The sequence below is a fragment of the Myotis lucifugus genome, unplaced genomic scaffold (genome assembly GCF_000147115.1).
Source record: "Myotis lucifugus unplaced genomic scaffold, Myoluc2.0 scaffold_203, whole genome shotgun sequence".
Classification (NCBI taxonomy): domain Eukaryota; kingdom Metazoa; phylum Chordata; class Mammalia; order Chiroptera; family Vespertilionidae; genus Myotis; species Myotis lucifugus.
The window spans coordinates 56,122-74,825 of NW_005871251.1; the positions used below are offsets into that span (position 1 = coordinate 56,122).

At 43.2% G+C, this 18,704-nt stretch overlaps 1 protein-coding gene, 1 long non-coding RNA gene and 1 other non-coding gene across 3 annotated transcripts in view; 1 reads left to right on the forward strand and 2 right to left on the reverse strand.

The window, feature by feature from the left end:
- The first annotated feature begins 540 nt into the window (after window positions 1-540).
- Window positions 541-7,013, forward strand: LOC111827697. The gene is made up of 3 exons (XR_002831371.1): window positions 541-703; window positions 6,365-6,457; window positions 6,911-7,013. It is a non-coding gene; the product is annotated as an uncharacterized LOC111827697 (long non-coding RNA).
- TRNAE-UUC lies at window positions 561-632 on the reverse strand. The gene has a single exon. It is a non-coding gene; the product is annotated as a tRNA-Glu (tRNA).
- Window positions 7,014-8,467: 1,454 nt separating the features above from the next.
- SPAG17 (sperm associated antigen 17) overlaps window positions 8,468-18,704 on the reverse strand; it is a 130,592-nt gene continuing 120,355 nt past the window's right edge. The window contains exons 44-48 of the mRNA XM_023761250.1: window positions 16,955-17,091; window positions 15,476-15,660; window positions 13,176-13,236; window positions 10,398-10,542; window positions 8,468-8,680 (exon numbers count right to left, since the gene is read on the reverse strand). Coding sequence (XP_023617018.1) covers window positions 8,541-8,680; window positions 10,398-10,542; window positions 13,176-13,236; window positions 15,476-15,660; window positions 16,955-17,091 — 668 coding nt within the window. The 3' untranslated portion in view covers window positions 8,468-8,540. The remainder of the gene's footprint in view (window positions 8,681-10,397; window positions 10,543-13,175; window positions 13,237-15,475; window positions 15,661-16,954; window positions 17,092-18,704) is intronic.

An 18,704-nucleotide genomic window follows, 5' to 3' on the forward strand; every position in this document is an offset into this window, starting at 1 on the left:
CCTGGGACGGTGGTCGGAGCTGGTGCGGATTCCCACTCCTCCCGCTGCTCGCGGCCGCGCTCGGCGTTTTCCGGTTGTGCCGGCTTCACGCGCTGCCTGTTGGTTCCCGTCGCCTCCTGACCCAGCTCGAGAGACAGACGGACCGTCACCCCTGGCGGCGGCACCTCTCCCGAAGCCGAGCAAACATTTTTGTGCGACTGAGCTGGGGAGGCCCCGCCGCCCGGCGCGTTTCCGGGGCGCGCACCCACCCTCCCTCCTCTCCGCGATGCGGGCTGCGCCGGCTCGGCGGGTGCCGGGGCCAGCAGCGCGGGCTCGGGTGCAGCCCCCCCGGATGCGACCTCCGCACGGCCGTGTGCACCTGAGCGGGAGGCCGAGGAGCCCTCCAAGCCCCTTGTGCGGGAGGGCGGCTGCCGTAGAGAAAAGCAAGACCCGTGAGCCCCGAGAAGCGCGCGCCCCCGTGTCCCTGCTGCGGGAGTTTGGTTCGGGGAGCGCACACACCGCACGTGTGGAGATGGAGCAGATTCCTGCGGGAGGACAGATGTCAGACGGCGCAAAAAGAGTTCCCTGACCGGGAATCGAACCCGGGCCGCGGCGGTGAAAGCGCCGAATCCTAGCCACTAGACCACCAGGGACTCGGTAGGCTTGTGCTTGCCTCTGTGATACAGAAGGGATACCATTTGGCGTGTTGAGTGGCCGCCCACAGGTATTTAAAAATCCTTGAATATGCTAGAGGGTTTGACATGGTGCATGTAAGGACACCGATGGCCAAGGAGCCTCCCAGGAACCAAGGCTGAAGCAGCTAAACAGGTCTACCGAGAGGTGTCACTTATCTGATGCAAACTTTTTTTTTTTTTTAAATCTGGTCTTTAAGATCCTTTAGAACCTGACAGAAGCAACATTTCCCAGCAATGCTAGCACATAAGCGTCCTCGCTGGGCAATTGGGTCACGAAGGACTCTGGCATTTGGGGGTCGCACTGAAGGGGAAGCATTTTCTTGGGTGTCCTCGTGCGGAGAGTCTGAGCCGAGAGGGAGGTCAGGTTCCTGCAGCGCAGGGTTTCCTTCCCTTCCCCTGAAGTGGTGGCGGAGAGGAAAGCGCGGGCCTGTGGCCCCAGATAAGGAAGGGGCGCAGCCTGCCTGCCGGGTTTGAAAGTTAAGCTCTAAGCACCACAGAGGCTCTTGCCGTGACTAGGAATGGAACCGAGGCTGCTGCGTACTAACCACTATAGAATCATGGCAGCTAAACCCGCAGGGGTGGGTCTGTCTTGTTCTGAGTTTTGACATAAAGGCATTCCACCTAGTGCGCTTTGTTCTTGAACTGCAGGCACTCTTCTTTCCTGCTCGCTCTGTTTTCCCTTTCCTTCCTCTCAATTCTGATGATAAAATAGAACCCCCTAGCAATTCCCATGTCCCTACATACAGCCCTAGCCTCTGCCCCGACCTCTGGTAAGGCTGCCTGTCCTGATCCATGTCTCCCCCGCACTTTACCGCCTCTTCGCATTTGCCCCTTTTGAGACCCCCCACATCATCTTTCTGGCCCTCGCTGCACCCACAGCAGCCAGTGGCGCAGATGGTGGGGTGCAGCCGAAGCCAAGCAAAGGGGAATAATTGCGGGAGACCAGGGCCTTTCAACTTCCCCTGGGCCCACTTGGCTCAGGCCCAGGGGTTCGCAGGCCCTGCATCTCCAGGGCAATGACATCTGAGGCATCTGAGGCGGGCGTGGAGCAAGGCCTTGGAGACCATTTGGATGCCCCATTGTATTCGGAATTGCCCAACGCACCGGTTTGGTTTCAAAAGTCAAAGGTAGGTTAGTGGTTCGAGTCCAGCCAGGGGATCCCTGTTGAAATTTCAGAAAGCAAAATCATTTCTTTCTCCACTGCCCTTTCTCTATCAGCCCTTAAGAGGGGCCCTCCTGCTGTACTCTTTATTCTTGTACACATAGTTTGGCCACTTGTTCAAGCAATTCCGTAGGGTAGCATCCCCAAAGAGTTGTAGCATTTACATGCTTTTCTATAGGATTCTATTTTCTCTCCTTTCATTGACTTATTACATAACACTATTTTGTGGTCCAGCATTTAAAAATCAGCTAATGTAATCCATTACATCAGCAGGCTTTAAAACATACATCATACGATCATACCAATAGATGCAGAAAATCATTTGACAAAATCCAAAACCCAATCATGATAAAACTCCCAGCAAACTGGGAAGAAAGGGGAACTTCCTCAACTTAATAAAGACTATCAACAGAAATCTTCCAGCTAATATAATACTAAATAATTAGAAACACAAAGTATTTTCACTAAGATCAGGTTCAAGGCAAAGATATGCACTCTTGCCATTTCTTTTCAATATTGTACTAAAGTCTTTGCTGATGTAAGAAGGCAAAAAAAGTTACACAGATTGGAAAGAAAGAAATAAAACTGCCTTTGTTTACAGATAACATGATTATTCTACATATAAAAATCTGAAAATATCAACAACAACAGCCTGGAGCTAATAAGTGATCACAGCAAGGCTGCCAAATACAAAGGTAATATACAAAAGTCAAATTGTTTTTTCATATAACAGCAATGAACAAGTGGAATTTGAAATTAAGAATGCAATTATACCAACACCCCCCAGAATGAAATATTTAGGTATAAATCTAACACAGTGTACAAGATCTACATGAGAAAAACTATAAAATTCTAGTGAACAAACTTAGAGAAAAAATTAATGGGGAGATATTCCATGTTCATGGATAGGAGGACAATCTTGTCAAGATGTCAGTTCTTCCCACTTGAGCTATTCATCCAAACGGTCTCTATCAAAATTCCACCAAGTTATATGTGGATATTGACAAACAGGTTCTAAAGTTTATATGGAGAGGGAAAAAAAATGACCAATACATTAAAGAACAACGTTGGACAATGACACTATCCAACTTCAAGACTCACTATATAGCTACAGTAATTGAGACATAGATCAGTGGAGCACAATGAGGGGCCCATAAGTAGATTCACATAAATAGTCACTTGATGTTTGACAGAGGAGTAAAGATAATAAAATGGAGCAAAGATCTTTTCAACTAATGGTCTTGGACATTCATATGCCAACAAAATGAATTGACACAGACATTATGCCTTTACAAAAATCAAATTAAGATGGAACACATACCTAATGTCAACTAAAAAAGTATAAAACTCTTAGAAAATAACATAGGAGCATATCTAGATGACCTTGCATATGGTGATGACTTTTTTGATACAATGACAAGGGCATGTCCCATTATTCCCCTCGGCTTGACTAAACTTTAGACAGGGTTTTTCCTTATAGTTATGTCCCTGACTTTTCTTTAATTACAGTATTTACTTTAGAATACTTTTAAATTGTTCCTCCACCCCTAGAGATGTAATAGTTTTATAACCTAGGACCTGGGGACATCTCTTTGAAATGTAATCATCAAGGAAGAGAAGCCCCTGTCTCCCAGTGTCTGTGAGAGAGTAAGAACCTAACTTCTTGGGCACATTGCCTCAACTCCTAAAATATCTCCCATCAGGAAGGAAAGATAATGTTTACTTTCCTTTGAGTAAAGCCAATTAACAAGCACAAATGACCTGTGAATCCCCCAGGCTCCCTCTTAAAAACTGTCCTTACTCCTTGTTTCATAGAATCAGGTATCCAGAAGTGGTCTGTGTTTTCTCCCCTATTGCTGGAGATAGTATCAGAATAAAATCCATTTCTGTTTGCTCACTTTGAGCAAATTTTTCTTTAAGAGCTCCTATATATACTAGCTTTCTGATACTAGGTGAATTGATAAACTTTTGTTTTCATCTCCTCATTTGTACAATGAAAGGAATCTGACAGAACTTGAAATAAATGAAACAATGCATGTCAGACCATGTGACACTAACACATTATACACTCAATAAATATTTCCTTAGCACTTTTTCTTTATCAAGAGAATACATTCTAAGAGCCCACTCACTGATTTTTCTGGCACTGATCTTTGGTGTCAACACATATGAGCCTATCAAGTGTATGGAGGAATGTGGGTGCCCCTTATTGTATCTCTGCTTCCCTAATCATTAATCCAAAATATCTTGTTGCCTCTCTCTACCATGATGATAATATGTATGTTGAAATTAAATCCCTAGAGTCTACAAAGCAAAAGAAGTGCCCGAGTGAGAAACTACACCAGCCTTCAAAAGTTTTACTTATAATGGTGGTTGATTAAAATAATAGAAAAAAATAAAAATTATATAAGGCAGAATTAAGTGAGAGCTATGATAGAAGTATAAATACAGAATGATAAAATGAAAATTGTCAGCTTACTACTTTTGAAAGGCAGTAAAATGTTGGGAAAGATTTCTAATCCATTATTTAACTTAAAAATAATGAGCTTAATTAAAACAATTCTCAGGCTCTGGTGTCTGAGTTTCTCATAGTAGGAAAGTCTATCCTAGAATCAAGGACAACTGGTCCCTGAATATTTCTTCTCAAATGTTGCTGGACTCTCTTCTGTCCTCTAGTGGGCATCTGTAGAATTATTTCAATTGTACCAAACCCTTCATTTCAGGTTTAAGAATATTAAAAACATTCTGTAGGCAAAAGAATTATAGAGAAAATAATTTAATATTCTCTGAAAATATCATAAAAGTGAATCTTATCTCAAATTGGTTTCTAAATTTATCCTGGGTTCTGTGTTGGTTTGACCAGCTAGCTGCCTTGTTAAATTCTAGAGACAAAATGATGAGTAAGAAGGGATAAAAAAAAGCAGCAAACATTATTGAGGACTTGCTGTGCATCAGAGGCTGTGTTAAATGTTCCACATGCATTATTTCATTAAAGCCTCACAAGAAACTGCGAGGGATGTGTATCTATCTATCTAGATAGATAATATCCTCCTGAGTGGTAGGATGGTTAAGTGCATGTTCAAGATCACACAGCTAGCCCGTGAAATATTTGAAATCTCGCTCAACTATCTAATTCAAAAGCTCTTACACTTAGAAACTATGCATTCTTCTCTAAGAAACACACTATGAATAAAATTTCTCAGGTAGGAATGAATTGTATCAAAGAGCCCAAATATTATCATTCCTTTGCCTTATATTGCCACCACATTTGTTATACACTATCAAGATTCTTCTAAAAGTATCTAAAGAGGTAATGCCACTTCTTCACATTTATAATTCAACATACCTCACTCTGGCTCTGGCTTCAAACTGAAAGTATTTATAAGGTTACCAATGACCTTGTCATTGAAACATCAATGCTCTATGTGGATTTCTGCCGATCCTTACTGAAACTCCCAAGAGCATTAAACCCCAAAGGCCACGAACTCCTTTTTCAGAATGGTTCTTCTTCTAACATCCATTCCGTTATTTCACATTGCATTTCCTTCGTCGTCGTTGTCTTCCTCCTCCCCTTTTCCTCCTGATCCTCAGCTTCATCTCAGTAAAGCTTTTTGGTTTATTTTGTTGTTGTTGTTTTTCCTATTTTTTAATATTTATTTATTGCTGGGGGCCAGCCCCAGCGGTCCAGGGGTTCCCAAAGGTGTGGACGGAGTCGGCGAAGAATGTTTTACACGGAGACAGTGTTCAGAACTCTCTAGCTTTCCTTAGTCTCCGTGGATCTTCCCTGTGCCTGGCTGAGGCCACAGAGAAAGATCCCGAGGCAAGCTGAGCCTTTATTTTATAGTGAGAGGTAAACAAGGTAGTGGTTTCCATAGTTACACAGTTCTTGTGAGTTTCACTTGTTTTGACCATAGTTACACTTCCTGCACTTCCCTCAGCCCATTAGCTTCCCAGATAAGATCTAGAGAGCCTCATAAGGTCAAGCCTAATTATGCTAAGAGGACTGTGCCCTCTAAGCTGGGAATTGTTTGTGACTTTGCCCACAGGTCAGTCCGAGGCTTAACCCTATATCAGCTCCCCACAATTTATTTATTATTTTTTGGTTTATTTTTTAGACTCAAATCCTCTACTTAAATTCAGGATGAAGGAACTTTTTAGCCTCATTATGGTTTTCTGTTCATTCTCATAGATTAAAAGGTAAAAATGTAGCCCTGGCTATTGTAGCTCAGAGATGGAGCATCGGCCCTGGAATGGAAGTAGCACCTTTTAGACATTCCTTGGAGCTGCCCTACCCAGGTGTCCACGTCCATTCTTACTGGAATACAGAACACGTAGTCTCCTCCCTGAAAATTAAAAAGAAAAGAAGGACCAAGGATGCCTTTGCACGCAGTTTGCCACTCTGTTGGCACATCTTTATTAAACTGGGTCAAGCGCTTTGGTGATTTTCCCATCAGGCCCTCCAGGTGCAGTGCTCTGGGATGAAGGAGTGTGTCCTGGTGATTTCTGTCCTTTGTCCTCGTCTGTGTAGGCTGAGAGGATCATGGAGGCTGTTGAACTATACCGAGAAGAAACTGCAAAAATGAAAGAACACAAAGCCATTTGTAAAGCTGCAGGGAAAGAGGTAAGATAGCCCATGACGTTATGCTATAGATAGAGAATTCCTGAGAGGAAAACCATTGTTCAGGACTTACTAACTCAGGTCAGGAAATGAGAGAAATGTAGTAGAATTCATTCTCATTCAAACATTAGAAAGAGCGAATTGAGGAAGTGGGGGAAGCTTGGTCTTAATAAACGGGAAGGGCAGCAAAGTGAGATTATTGAGTAGACACTCATGCTCCTACTTTGGTTTGGAGGCAGGGTAACCATGTCAGATTTCTGGTGAAACCTGTTGCCTAAACTCACTCGTAAGCACTATCAAAACTGAAAGGCCTGATGGGTCTTTACATTCACTCTTTCAATTTTTAGGGTCGCTATTTTCTCTTCTAGAAATGTAAATACTGTTATCTCCCTGCCTGTGACAAGCACTATCAAAGTCTCATTTTTTAATGACTGGATTTAATAATTTTCTTCTTAGGTTCCTCTCCCCACCAACCCCATCCTGATGGCTTACGGAATGTCTCTGTGAGTACAACGTCTAAGTCTCTCCCTGGTCAATCAGAGGTTACTCTCAGGGGTGAGGGAGGAGGTAATACTTTGTCATTAAAAATCCCTCTTGAAGGTTGGTGTCCTCTAGATATGACTCATAAACAAAAACTCTTTGGGATCCTCACTTTTGAGCCCCATTTCTTCATTTGTAAAGTGGGGAAAATAGTATCTATCTTACAGGTAGTATTAGGTAGGATTAGATATGATAATGTATCTACACTAATAAAAGAGAACATGCAAATTGACTGTACCTCTGCTATGCCTTAAGCCATGCCCACCAGCCAATCAGAGCTACTATATGCAAATTAACCCAACCAAGATGGCGGCCGGTGGCCACAGAGCTGGAGCAAGCAGGAGGCTTGGTTGCCCCAATGATGGAGGAAGCCAAGCTTCCCGCCTGCCGTAGCGGCTCTGAACTCCACTCAAAGCAACAAAGTTTCAATTAGAAGGTAAATAAACCCCAGATACCTGCTTTTAGCCAGCCGTGGCCACAGAGCTGGAGCGAGCAGGAGTGGGTTGCCCCTGGCGATTGAGGAAGCCAAGCTTCCCTCCCACCCGCCCTGGCTGGCTCTGAGCTCCTCTCAAGGCTACAAAGTTTCAATTATAGAAGGTAAATAAATCCCAGAAGAAAAAAAGGGGAGGCTGGGAGCTTCTGTTGCCGTTTGGCCAGCCTGAAAATGGCCCTCAGCCCCTCACCCAGACTGGCCAGGCACCCCAGTGGGGACCCCCCACCCTAAAGGGGGTGTGGCCAGCCTGAAAACAGCCATCAGCCCCTCACCCAGGCTGGCCAAACCTCCATGGGTTGAGGGTCCCCACTGGTGGGGGTTTGACCAGCCTGCAAACAGCCATCAGCCCCTCACCCAGGCTGGCCAGGCATCCCAGTAGGGACCCCCGCCTGAAGGGGGTGTGGCCAGCCTGCAAACACCCATTAGCTCCTCACCCACCAGGCCTCTATCCTATATAATAAAAGGGTAATATGCAAACTGACCCTAACAGCAGAACGACTGGGAATGACTGGTCACTATGACCCCACCCTGACCACCAGGGGGCAGATGCTCAATGCAGGAGCTGCCCCCTGGTGGTCAGTGCGCTCCCACAGGGGGAAAGCCAGGCTGCCAGCTGCCAGTACAGCGGTGGTGGTGGGAGCCTCTCCCACCTCCTCAGCAGTGCTAAGGATGTCCGACTGCAGCTTAGGCCTGCTCCCCACTGGCAAGTGGACATCCCCCGAGGGCTGCCGGGCTGCCAGAGGGATGTCTGACTGCCAGCTTGGGCCCAATCCCCCAGGGAGCGGGCCTAAGCCAGCAGGTGGACATCCTCTGAGGGGTCCCAGACAGCAAGATGTCATAGGCCGGGCTGAGGGACCCCCTTGAGTGCACAAATTTTTGTGCACCGGGCCTCTAGTATAAAATAATAGCTATTATAGTTATTAGAAACTAGTATTTTCATTCTAGCAGGCTAAATGGCTCATTGGTTTCTGACTGTAAAGAGAACAAACTTTAGGTCTAAGGCCTCAGATTTGAATGGTTGAAAATCAGATTCCCATTTAGTACTTACTGGACCTACTGTGGACAGACTTTATGGGCCAGGACAACTCCAACATCAGAGGAAGGAACTGCAGATGTCCTCTGGACCAAGGGAGTTTCCTTTCCCTGGGGAAAATCTTCGAGTCTCTTATCATAATTGACACTTGTTAAAACTGGTATAATATTCGTTAAGGACTATGATTTTCATGGTCAAATGATTTATATTCACAAACTCTAACATTTCAGAATTTGAACCTCTTCTCTAGCACCATTAGCTCACTTTTAGGTACTTTTCTGTTTAATGCAAGTTTTACATGCTCAGGCTTAGGGATGAAGGATGGATACTGACCTCTTGGAATTTCTTCTGTTCCCCCTAGTGTATGTTGCTCTGTCTCTCTAGAGTAGCCATCAATCACCATAACCAGGCTCCCAAACCACATCAATATACAATTTTATGGTTTTTGGTGCAGAGGGATCCAGAGGGGTGTGAACTATCACTGTCTTTGGAAGTAGGTTAAAGATCTAATAAAACCCCTTTCCACCATCTATCTGTGCCTGGCAGGTGGTCTTTAGTCTATATGCAAGGAAATAGAGAAATTTTATTAGCACAAGTGCTAAATGCTCTAATGGCTGTGATCAGCAGCAGGGATTCTTTCTCCTGCTCCCTAAACAGACCCCAAATTTCTATTCCTTTCCCATATCTTCATTCGTCACCTCTTTATAGGTGATGCATAAAATTATGTCTCCAGATCTGACTCCAACTGAAATCCAGTTCTGTATATCCATGATTCATTATCTGAGCCCAAAACCTTGGAGTTGAACTCATGTCCTCTTCCTTCTATCAATGGGTTCCACCTCAGATTTTACAGCTCTCTTTGCCAAATGTCCTTCATCATGTCCCTCTTCCACATGACTACTGTTGTCATACTGTAGGTTCTTGTCCTTATACTTGGTCTATTGACGTAGCTTTCCAATAGCTCTTTGCATATCCAGCCACTCTTCTTAAACATATTTTGCGCAATAACACTGGATTAATTTTTATAAAGACATGCTAATTATGTCCCCACGGCATCAGAAATCTTTAATGATTCACTGTTGCTTATTTAATAAAGTTTAAGCCAAGGATTCAAATTCTTCTACAATTTGATTCCAACCAACTTTCCCACTATACTTCCTAATACTCCCCAAACTCTTAACAAACTCCCTGATAACTCTCCCAAACACCTGGAGCTTTCCTATTGCTATGGGCTTATTTTTTCTTTCTAGTTTAAATCTTTCATCAAAAGCTTTTGCATTCTATAAGACTCAAATATCAGATATATAACACAAGAAGATATATATATATAAAAATAAAACTATAGCACCAAGTAGTATATTATTCATGTCATTGGAATACAAAAAATATAGAAATCAGGTATGAAGGCTTTCTGCTACTAGTGTATATGTCTTTTGAGATAGAGTCCAATTTTCATTTTCATATATGAAAAATATTTCATATAGTACCTTGCATATAATAGGTACTCAATATCCATATGATATCTACACGCGAGACATTAATATGAGATATATATGTGTAATTCAGTGAATATCCATTCAACCTTTATAATAAAGAAGGTATCTCCTGTCTCTCAACATTATAAGTTTTTCTTGATGACAAACACTCGCTTTTTTAAAAAAAAATTGGTAGTCCATTACAGCCAATAACATTGGCATTAATTCATCTTGCAATGACTGTACTGGTGCTGTGTGTTAGGCACTTTGCTTGGAATTAATGAAGCTATGGAGTGTGGGTGTGAGGGGGTTAGAAAATACCCTTTTGACTTCTGCGTTCTCCTGGCCCAAATGCAATTTTTGCACTATGCACGACAATTCAAACTGAACTTTAAAGGATATTCGCTTCCACAGGTAAGAACAGGACGTCATGCTCAGTCATGATCTCAATATAGTGAGAGATGTGTGTCGATCCCTTGGTGCTGTCCTCACCCATAACCATAGCAAATAGCTCCACTTTCAGTTCTACCTGCAAGCCAGATGCCACCTGTGAGACACAATGGAGCTTTAGAATCAGACAGATTTGAGTTCAAATCCTGGATTTCACACCAAATTGGGCAAGTTACTGAAACTAATCTGGGTTCCTCATCTATAAATTAAGCACGAATGAATGCTTACTGTTACAGCATTTAGAAGAAGTACTTCATGGATTAGTGAGGCAGGATTCCATTGAGTAAATGGGACCCAAGATAAGTTGTTGAAGAAAACCAGGTGCTATTAAGAAAAGGCATAAGGAGAAATGCCAGGGCCCCAGAGGCGATACCAAAGGCAAACTTTTATAGTGCCCCTAACTGCTAGTTCTGGAATGTCAGTAGTGGGCCTCTATTCCTTGGCATCCTTGCAGATTAGATTTAAGACAAATATAAATATAATCTGAGAGACTGAGTGAAACCTACCACTGTCCTGCCTCTTGATTTCTACCTTACGTAGGACCTGTGATGTGACAAAGCCAGTAGAGGGAGACAGAATGCCTTTAAATGCTGAACTGCCTAGGTCTGAAAGCTACAGGGAAGAGGTCTGTCCCCACCAAGAAGAAACCTGATACACAACGAAGAAGAAACAGGGAGGAATGGGCTCCTCGCCTTGTTCCTTGAAAAGAACACCAGCCAGGAAACAGAGTTGTTTGTGTTTCTAAGCTGCCTCTCCGGGGGGTGGGTTCAAAAGCAGACTTGACAACAGTTATCTGGGAAAAATACGTCCACACGGAAAGCAATTCGATACAAATAATTTTCCCCTCCATCTTGTTTTAAAAAATAATAGAATTGAAGAACGTTTCAGTTTTTTTTCAACAATGTGTAAGGCACATCCTGGCGGGGATCCAAGAGCTCTGTTTCTGAGAATCAGCCCTGGGCCCTCCAAGCCCAACAATCAGCAGGGCTGGGGAGGAGGACATCCTGCACGCTGGGCTGGAGTGCAGCACTACACAGGTCTGCCCAGGCTTTGAGCACATTCGTTTAGTGTTGGCAACCGACCAAGGTGAGCAGTGGCCAGATTTACATATGGAGAAGCCTACAGATTATATATTTGCCAGAGCCAAAACCTACTGTCAAAAAGAAAAGAAGAAAAAAAAACACCTAACAGTATAGAGTGAGCTTTAAAGAATACACTCTGGATTTTAGTATCTATAAAGGTCTATCTCACAGGCATGCTGGCATTTGGCATAATCCCTACTTGAAGTGAAAAAATCTGCTAACTTCCTAGAGCGGTGGAAGGAGAGCTTGCTTTGGTTTTGGTTTTTGCCTTATGTTGTGAAGATTCTGAAATCTTGACACAGTACAATGATAAGTTGTTTGGGTGAGAGACTCATGAATTAGGGGATCTAATCCCAAAATGCATTTCTGCTTGGAATTGGGGCCTGCATAGTACTGCTTCACAGATCGGAAGATATTAGAGCTGGAAGAGCGTGAGGACATGGTCTGGTCTGCGCTCCTTCTACAGCCGAGGAAAACAAGGCCCTCAGGATAAATTAGCCAACATGGCTGAGCTGCTTGGTCCCACAGCTGCAACAAGAAGCCAGGTGACTGGGCACTGAACCAAGGCAACCCCTCACTGAACCAAGCTGACTCTTCTATGTCAACATATAACATCTCAGACTCAGTGACCCCTGTGTGCTGGTCATGGGACTGGATGCCCTTTCTCAGTGTTTCCATGAGCCTGGGCATGGCCCCACCTGTGACAAAGGGTTCATGCATCCACCAGACTTCCTCACGTCATTCTGTCCTCAAGGACACATCTTCTGAGTGCCCACTATGTGCTCGGCTGCGAGCTCCTTCCCTGTCTTACTCGTTTTATCACCCCCTGTAGCCTGGCACACAGTGGCTTGTGGGAGGAACTGTTTGTTGGGTGAAATGAAAGGATTGTTAAAGCAGCAGGATGATGCACTGACCAAGAAATAAGTGTTAAGATTTACAAATGTGATGTTACTATATTTGAGACACACTTTAGTTTATGTCACACTAAAGTTCTAAAATTATAGAGTAAGTGGTGATATACAAGTTTTATACTAAACATCCTATTTTTGGGATTATATCAAATAAAGTCAGAATACGTTGACATTTTAACATTTGTATTTTCAGAGATCTTTGGAGAAATGAGGCAGCTGATGAATTTAATATATACTGTTTCTTAGTATATTAAATAATATACTTATTAACATTCTTAATAATATTCTCTGGCAAACACCAAGAGAACAAATCAGATTTACACTGAATTATAAGACTGGAATATTTCTTTTTCCAAAGGATTTTTCACTGCAGAAGGATTTGTCACAGGATATAGTTAGGTAATTAACTTCCCAAATGCATGTTAAATCATGTTTAATTATTACAGATATATTTTTCATACAACCATACATAACTGTAGTACTGGGCGAACTTCAGAAATGTTTCCATAGCTCAAAGTTTAACTTTGTTTACACACAGGATCTGTCTCGTGGTTATTACATGAAGTAAGTGACATCAAGCCACATACTGCACCAATGCCAGGAATCTTTTGCTTATGATACTAAAAAATTAGACTTCAACATGGTTTAAATGGAATGGGGAGAAGGACTTCACTGGAAACATATCTGCATTCATACAGAAACACACTGACACACACAACAGAACACGTAGGACTTACAGGCCCAGGTTTGTAGGTCACTTTCAGTCCTGTGCTGGGTGGCGGCTGCTTTACCCTGAACCTACGGGCCGAGAGAGGGGAATAAATTTATGCCATAATGAAAACCACGAACAATGAATGAACCTGGGTATTAAAAATCAGGAAGGTGTTAATATTCACGCTGTAGGAGCATGGGGTCCACACCATTGGAAAATCAACCCAATATTCAATTGGGAGAAGACTCTGGGGCCCGTTTCACAAGCGCCTTTCCAACAGCTGTCATCAGCGTCAAGCAGGCTCCTAGCCCAGCTCCAGCCCTGCCGAGGAGCCAGGCCGGGCAGAGCCGTGAGTGGCTATGTGTGCATTGCAGTGTGGCCGCCAGCGTGAACACAATGCTGACTGTCAGATTGCTAAGCTGAAGAATAAAGGTCTGGGGAGAGCAGTGGAGCGTGGGAGCCAGTCTCACTCTGTTGTGCATGGGGTTTGATCTTTGGGGAGAGGAGATTCAGGCAAGTTGGAGAACTTGAAAAGCCCTGTGCTCACACATGGGGCCTTTCCCTTCTTGTGGTTTGTGGGTTCTGCCTGAAGGTTGAAGACCTGGAGTAAATTAAAATGCTGAGGAAAGCCCACCTCCAAATCAACCCTAACCCTGCTCCGGTGACCCTCAACTCTGCTGCCTGCCCTGTAGTGGCTAAATTTACCCCCCTGAGGAGTGAAATCTCTAAAGCTAAAGTTCTATACTGAACAGACAGGATCAGTGGTTATTACATGAAGTAAGTGACATCAAGTTTATTTGTTTGAGGTTGACTATCCCTCCCCACCTACTTGCTGGCAACAACCTAAACAACCAATAATATCTGGTGGCCTGGGTCCTCCTCAGTCTGTTTCTGAGGAAGCAAACGTAATTCCTGAAGTGGGGGTTGGCCTCAACTGAAATGGGATTGCGATCTTTGAAACCCATGCTCCTGTTGCTCTGTTGCATATATTGCCGAACCTGAGTCCAGAATCACAACCATTTTTGAAGGACTTGTCACTCACACTGAGAAAAACTTGTCAATTGAAACATTTATTCCATATTTATTGGGGAAATTCTCCACATTATGCTTAAGATAAAGTCAAAATGGGATAGAGGTAATTTTGTAGTTGGGAGCTATCTTGGTATAGAACTCTCACATGCAGCAGTGACAACAGCTGTGTGGATCCAGTGAGTTGCCTGCAAGAACTAGTTGGTACTCGGGAGATCTGAGGCTTCACCTTACTCTCCAGCCTACAAGGACCTTAAAACAAGTCACAAAAGAGACTGCTCAGCGATTGGTGCACAATGCAGCGTGCAGATGATGCTTTATTGAGTTGTACACTTGAAACCTGTATGGTTTGGTGAACCAATGTCATCCCAATAAATTCAATTATTTAAAAAAACACATATGTTACTCAGTTTGTTCCACTGGCATAGTCTCTACAAGCTCTGAAATTCTATTGGTCTTGAATTGGAAATGAGGGACTGACTCTTCCTTGTCACTGAATCCCAGATGCAGTGTATTTTCAACTGGGAGTACAAACTGTGAGTTAAAATATTTGTTATCAATTCCAAGTCAGAACTTCAGAGCCAAAATGACCCTAATGCAGTGATGGCGAACCTTTTGAGCTGTGTCAGCATTTTGAAAAACTTAACTCTGGTGCCGTGTCACATATAGAAATTTTTTGATATTTGCAACCATAGTAAAACAAAGATTTATATTTTTGATATTTATTTTATATATTTAAATGCCATTTAACAAAGAAAAATCAACCAAAAAAATGAGTTCACGTGTCACCTCTGACACGCGTGTCATAGGTTCGCCATCACTGCCCTAATGGTTCAGGTTATATTTTGCTTCAACTATGCAGAAGTAATGTAATTAAAATCATTTTTAGATCATAAAGTTAAAACATATCAGCTATCATAGTTGGTGGTAGATTTGAGAAATAATTTGAGAAGTAGACTTTCAAATTATGTGTTAATTATTGTTAACACTTGTACAGCCCCTCACCTCCCTTTTTTTTCTAGAGCTGATCAGGCCTAGAGTTGCTTCTACCAAAGTATGAATAATGATTAATGGGAGGGCAAAGAAGTACCGACTAATACTTGAGGCTTGATGAATACTGATTTTTCTGAAGAATAAACGAATCAATGAATGGGAGAATTAGCGAATGAATGATGTGAAAATCCAAGAGAGTATAATTACAGTTCAATTCAAGAAACATTCACTGATGTAGGTAGTCAAAAACAAGCCACAGAGTAGGAGAAGGTGACTGAGCAGACGCGGGTGCCTAGGCCTTACCTGCAGAAGTCCACGCCAGTGTTCTTGAGCTTGACAGTGGTTTCATAGGTGTGCCCTTCTCTAAGCACTCCAAACTTCACTGATGGAGGGAGAAGATGGAATCCGTAAGGGGATGAATTTGGGTTCTTAATGGTAGCTGATGCAATGGAGGATGTTCTCACTCTTCCTCCAGAAGGATCTTGCACCTTTGCATTAAGGAAAAAGTAACAACATGAAATACAATGGTTCTATTTGTATTTTGAGTTCCCAGGATGAGATAAAGGCTCTGTCTCCAGAGAAAATGCTGCTTGTCTTGAGAGGAAAGGAACATTTACTGTCTCATGTAATCCTTGAGCAACCCCATGTGAGGGAGTATTTTAGGCTTTGGTTTGAGGCTAGAGAAGCTCATGTTTGAAAAATCTGCTCAAGTGATAAGTGGCAAAGTCTCACACTCAAGTCTGCCTGAGTCCATAGTGTGTGCTCTTCCCTCTGTGCCCCTGAGGACCGAACGCTCCTCTGTGCCCGTGAGGACCGGATGCCAGCTCCCATTGGAATCAACTCCAGGACTCACTCAGACTCCAATTGTTGACTTCATCCCCAGAGTTTCTTGTCCGTAAATGTGGGATGGGGTCATGACCTTGCATTTATAACAAGGTCTCAGGTGTTGCCAGTGCTGCTGGGTCAGGTGATCACACTTTGAGAACCACTGCCCTATGCACTTGGTACTCCTCAGATCTGCAGCACTGACCTCACCTGGGAGCTTGTCAGAGCTGCAGAATCCCAGGCCCCCACACCAGTGAGTCCGAATCTGTATTTTGACAAGATCTTTAGGTAATTCATGTGCACATTTAAGTTTGAGAAGCACTCCCATCACATCAATTATATTCATTGTGACAGATTCTGTGATAGCAACGGGCACAGGGTGCCATGAAAGTATAGAAGGATAACATCAAAACCTGTCTGATGGGCTCAAGGAAGGCTTCCAGCAGAGCTGATGTGGACTCTTAATCTCTGAGGCTCTAAAGGAGGAAGGAGTTGGATGCTTTTAAAGATCTAAGAACTAAAGAACTAACAACCCACAATGGCGGAAGTACAGTGAGTTTGGGGCAAGGTGATCCAAGAAGCAAATGGGGCCACACTTGTAGTCAGGCTAAGATACTGGATTTTATCCTAAGAGTCACGAGAAGTGTGGCCAATGACCCCCTTAGCCAGCAGTGTGCTGGTAACACTGGCTTCCTGAAAAGAACCCTGATTAACAGCAATTGTCAATTTCTATGATTACGGACTCCCAGCTGGGCTGATTTCAAGCTACCAATTCCTCCAGTGAGCCTATAGGAGCAAAGAACTGACTTAGTTCCTCTGTGTGTGACCTGCAGGCCTTCACGGTGAGATGGTACGTCTAGTAAATAGCACGTAGTGGCTGGCCATCAATCACTCCAATGGGTCAGGTTTACATAAAATGCTGCTTAGCTCTGGGAAATGTGTCCCCATGTCTTTTACCTTTGTGAGAGGTAGAGACTTGGGCTTGGAACTCATCAAATAGTGAGGTATCTTCACTTTCTCCTTCCTGGCTTGTCCTTTGACATCCTGCAGCAACGACTGGGTTGGGATTTTCACGGGCAGACACATATCTGATTCTGTTAGAGAGAAAGTTGAAATTACCACATGGACATTTTATTCAAAGACACTCGAGGTCATCCCAGGGAATACTGAACATTGACTTGGAAAACTTTTCTTCTTTTTTAAGAGCTCATTTAAAGGAACAAGGCTTTTTAAAAAAAATTAATTCTAGTGTTATATCTGTACATTTTATGAAGAGATTTTACCCAATGTTGGTCCTCACACCAACTTGACGAGATGCTATTAGTATAACCTTTTCTAATTAAATCAGAAAAATCAGATTCTATGAAGCTGAGTGACTTGCCTGGATAAACTGAATTCATACAGAGATGTTCAGGGTTCTTTCCACTGAATCAATGAGGTACAAATACAAGAAAACATTGATTCTGAAAGATTTCTTAAAACTAATGAGGACAAAATCTTGAGAATCTCTTTGGCTCAACTATTATATATATAGTTCTAAAAAAGTGGTAGTAATTACAGGTAAATTGAGCCAGGGAAGTTAATCCTCAAGTCACCACATTTGGTGAGGAGTAAGCAAGAGTAGATGATCCACATTGCTGCATTTCTCCAAATACCCAGGCAGTTGAAATAAGAATTGTATTTTAGATCATAATATTAAACATCCTTTCCCAGATTCAAAAGTCATCAAGACAGGAAAGGGAAGGGACCAATATTTGAATGTCCACTATCTGCAGGCAAGCACCATGGGTATATTTTGCAAACAGCATCTCTGAGTTGAGGGTTATGGTAATTATAATCTTTGTGCTCTCAGCACTCTCCATATTGCCCCCCTCCACACCTACTCCTGCCACATATATTTCTGGTGCCATGACATCCCTGGACCCAGCCATCAGGATGGTACATGAGCCAGGGGAAGGCAACACAGGACCTTCACTGGAATATTCCCACTGAAGCTGACAGGGATAATCCCATGTCGCTGACTGGGTTATGGACCTGGAAGAATCAGAACCTTGGACCTCTGTAGTAATGGACATAGCCTGTCCTTTGTAGAAGAGGATAAAATCAAACAGGACAAGTAGGTATAGGGCAAGATGAAGGCAGGGAGGATGCCCAGAGAGACAGGCAGTCAGACACAAACACTCCTATGTGGATGAGTGGTTAGAGTGTCCTCGCACCAAAGGGTCACATGTGTGATTCCCCATTCAGGGCACATACCTGGATTGCAGGCTCTATCCCTGGGGCATGTGTGGGAGGCAATCAACCAATGTGTGTCTCTCACATTGATGCTTCTCTCTCTCTCTCTCTCTCTCTCTCTCTCTCTCTCTCTCTCTTTTTCTCTCCCTCTCTCTCTCTCTTCCTCCCTCCTTTCCTTCCACTCTCTCTAAAAATCAATGGAAAAAATACCATCAGGTGAAGATTAACAAACAACAACAACAACATTGCTGTTTATATGAATAATAATTTACTTCTTTTAAAGAGGCCACATTACCATGTCTTATCTCAAGTATCAGAGCCCAGGACAGCAGTAGGTATCCTTGATTCAAAGTAGTTTGTTTCCTCCTTCGAAAACTCCCATTCCTTTAAAGCTCCTGCCATCAGACTGCGTTACCTATGACATCTCCAAGCAGCTATCATTGACTGACCTCTCCATCATTCCCTTGATTCA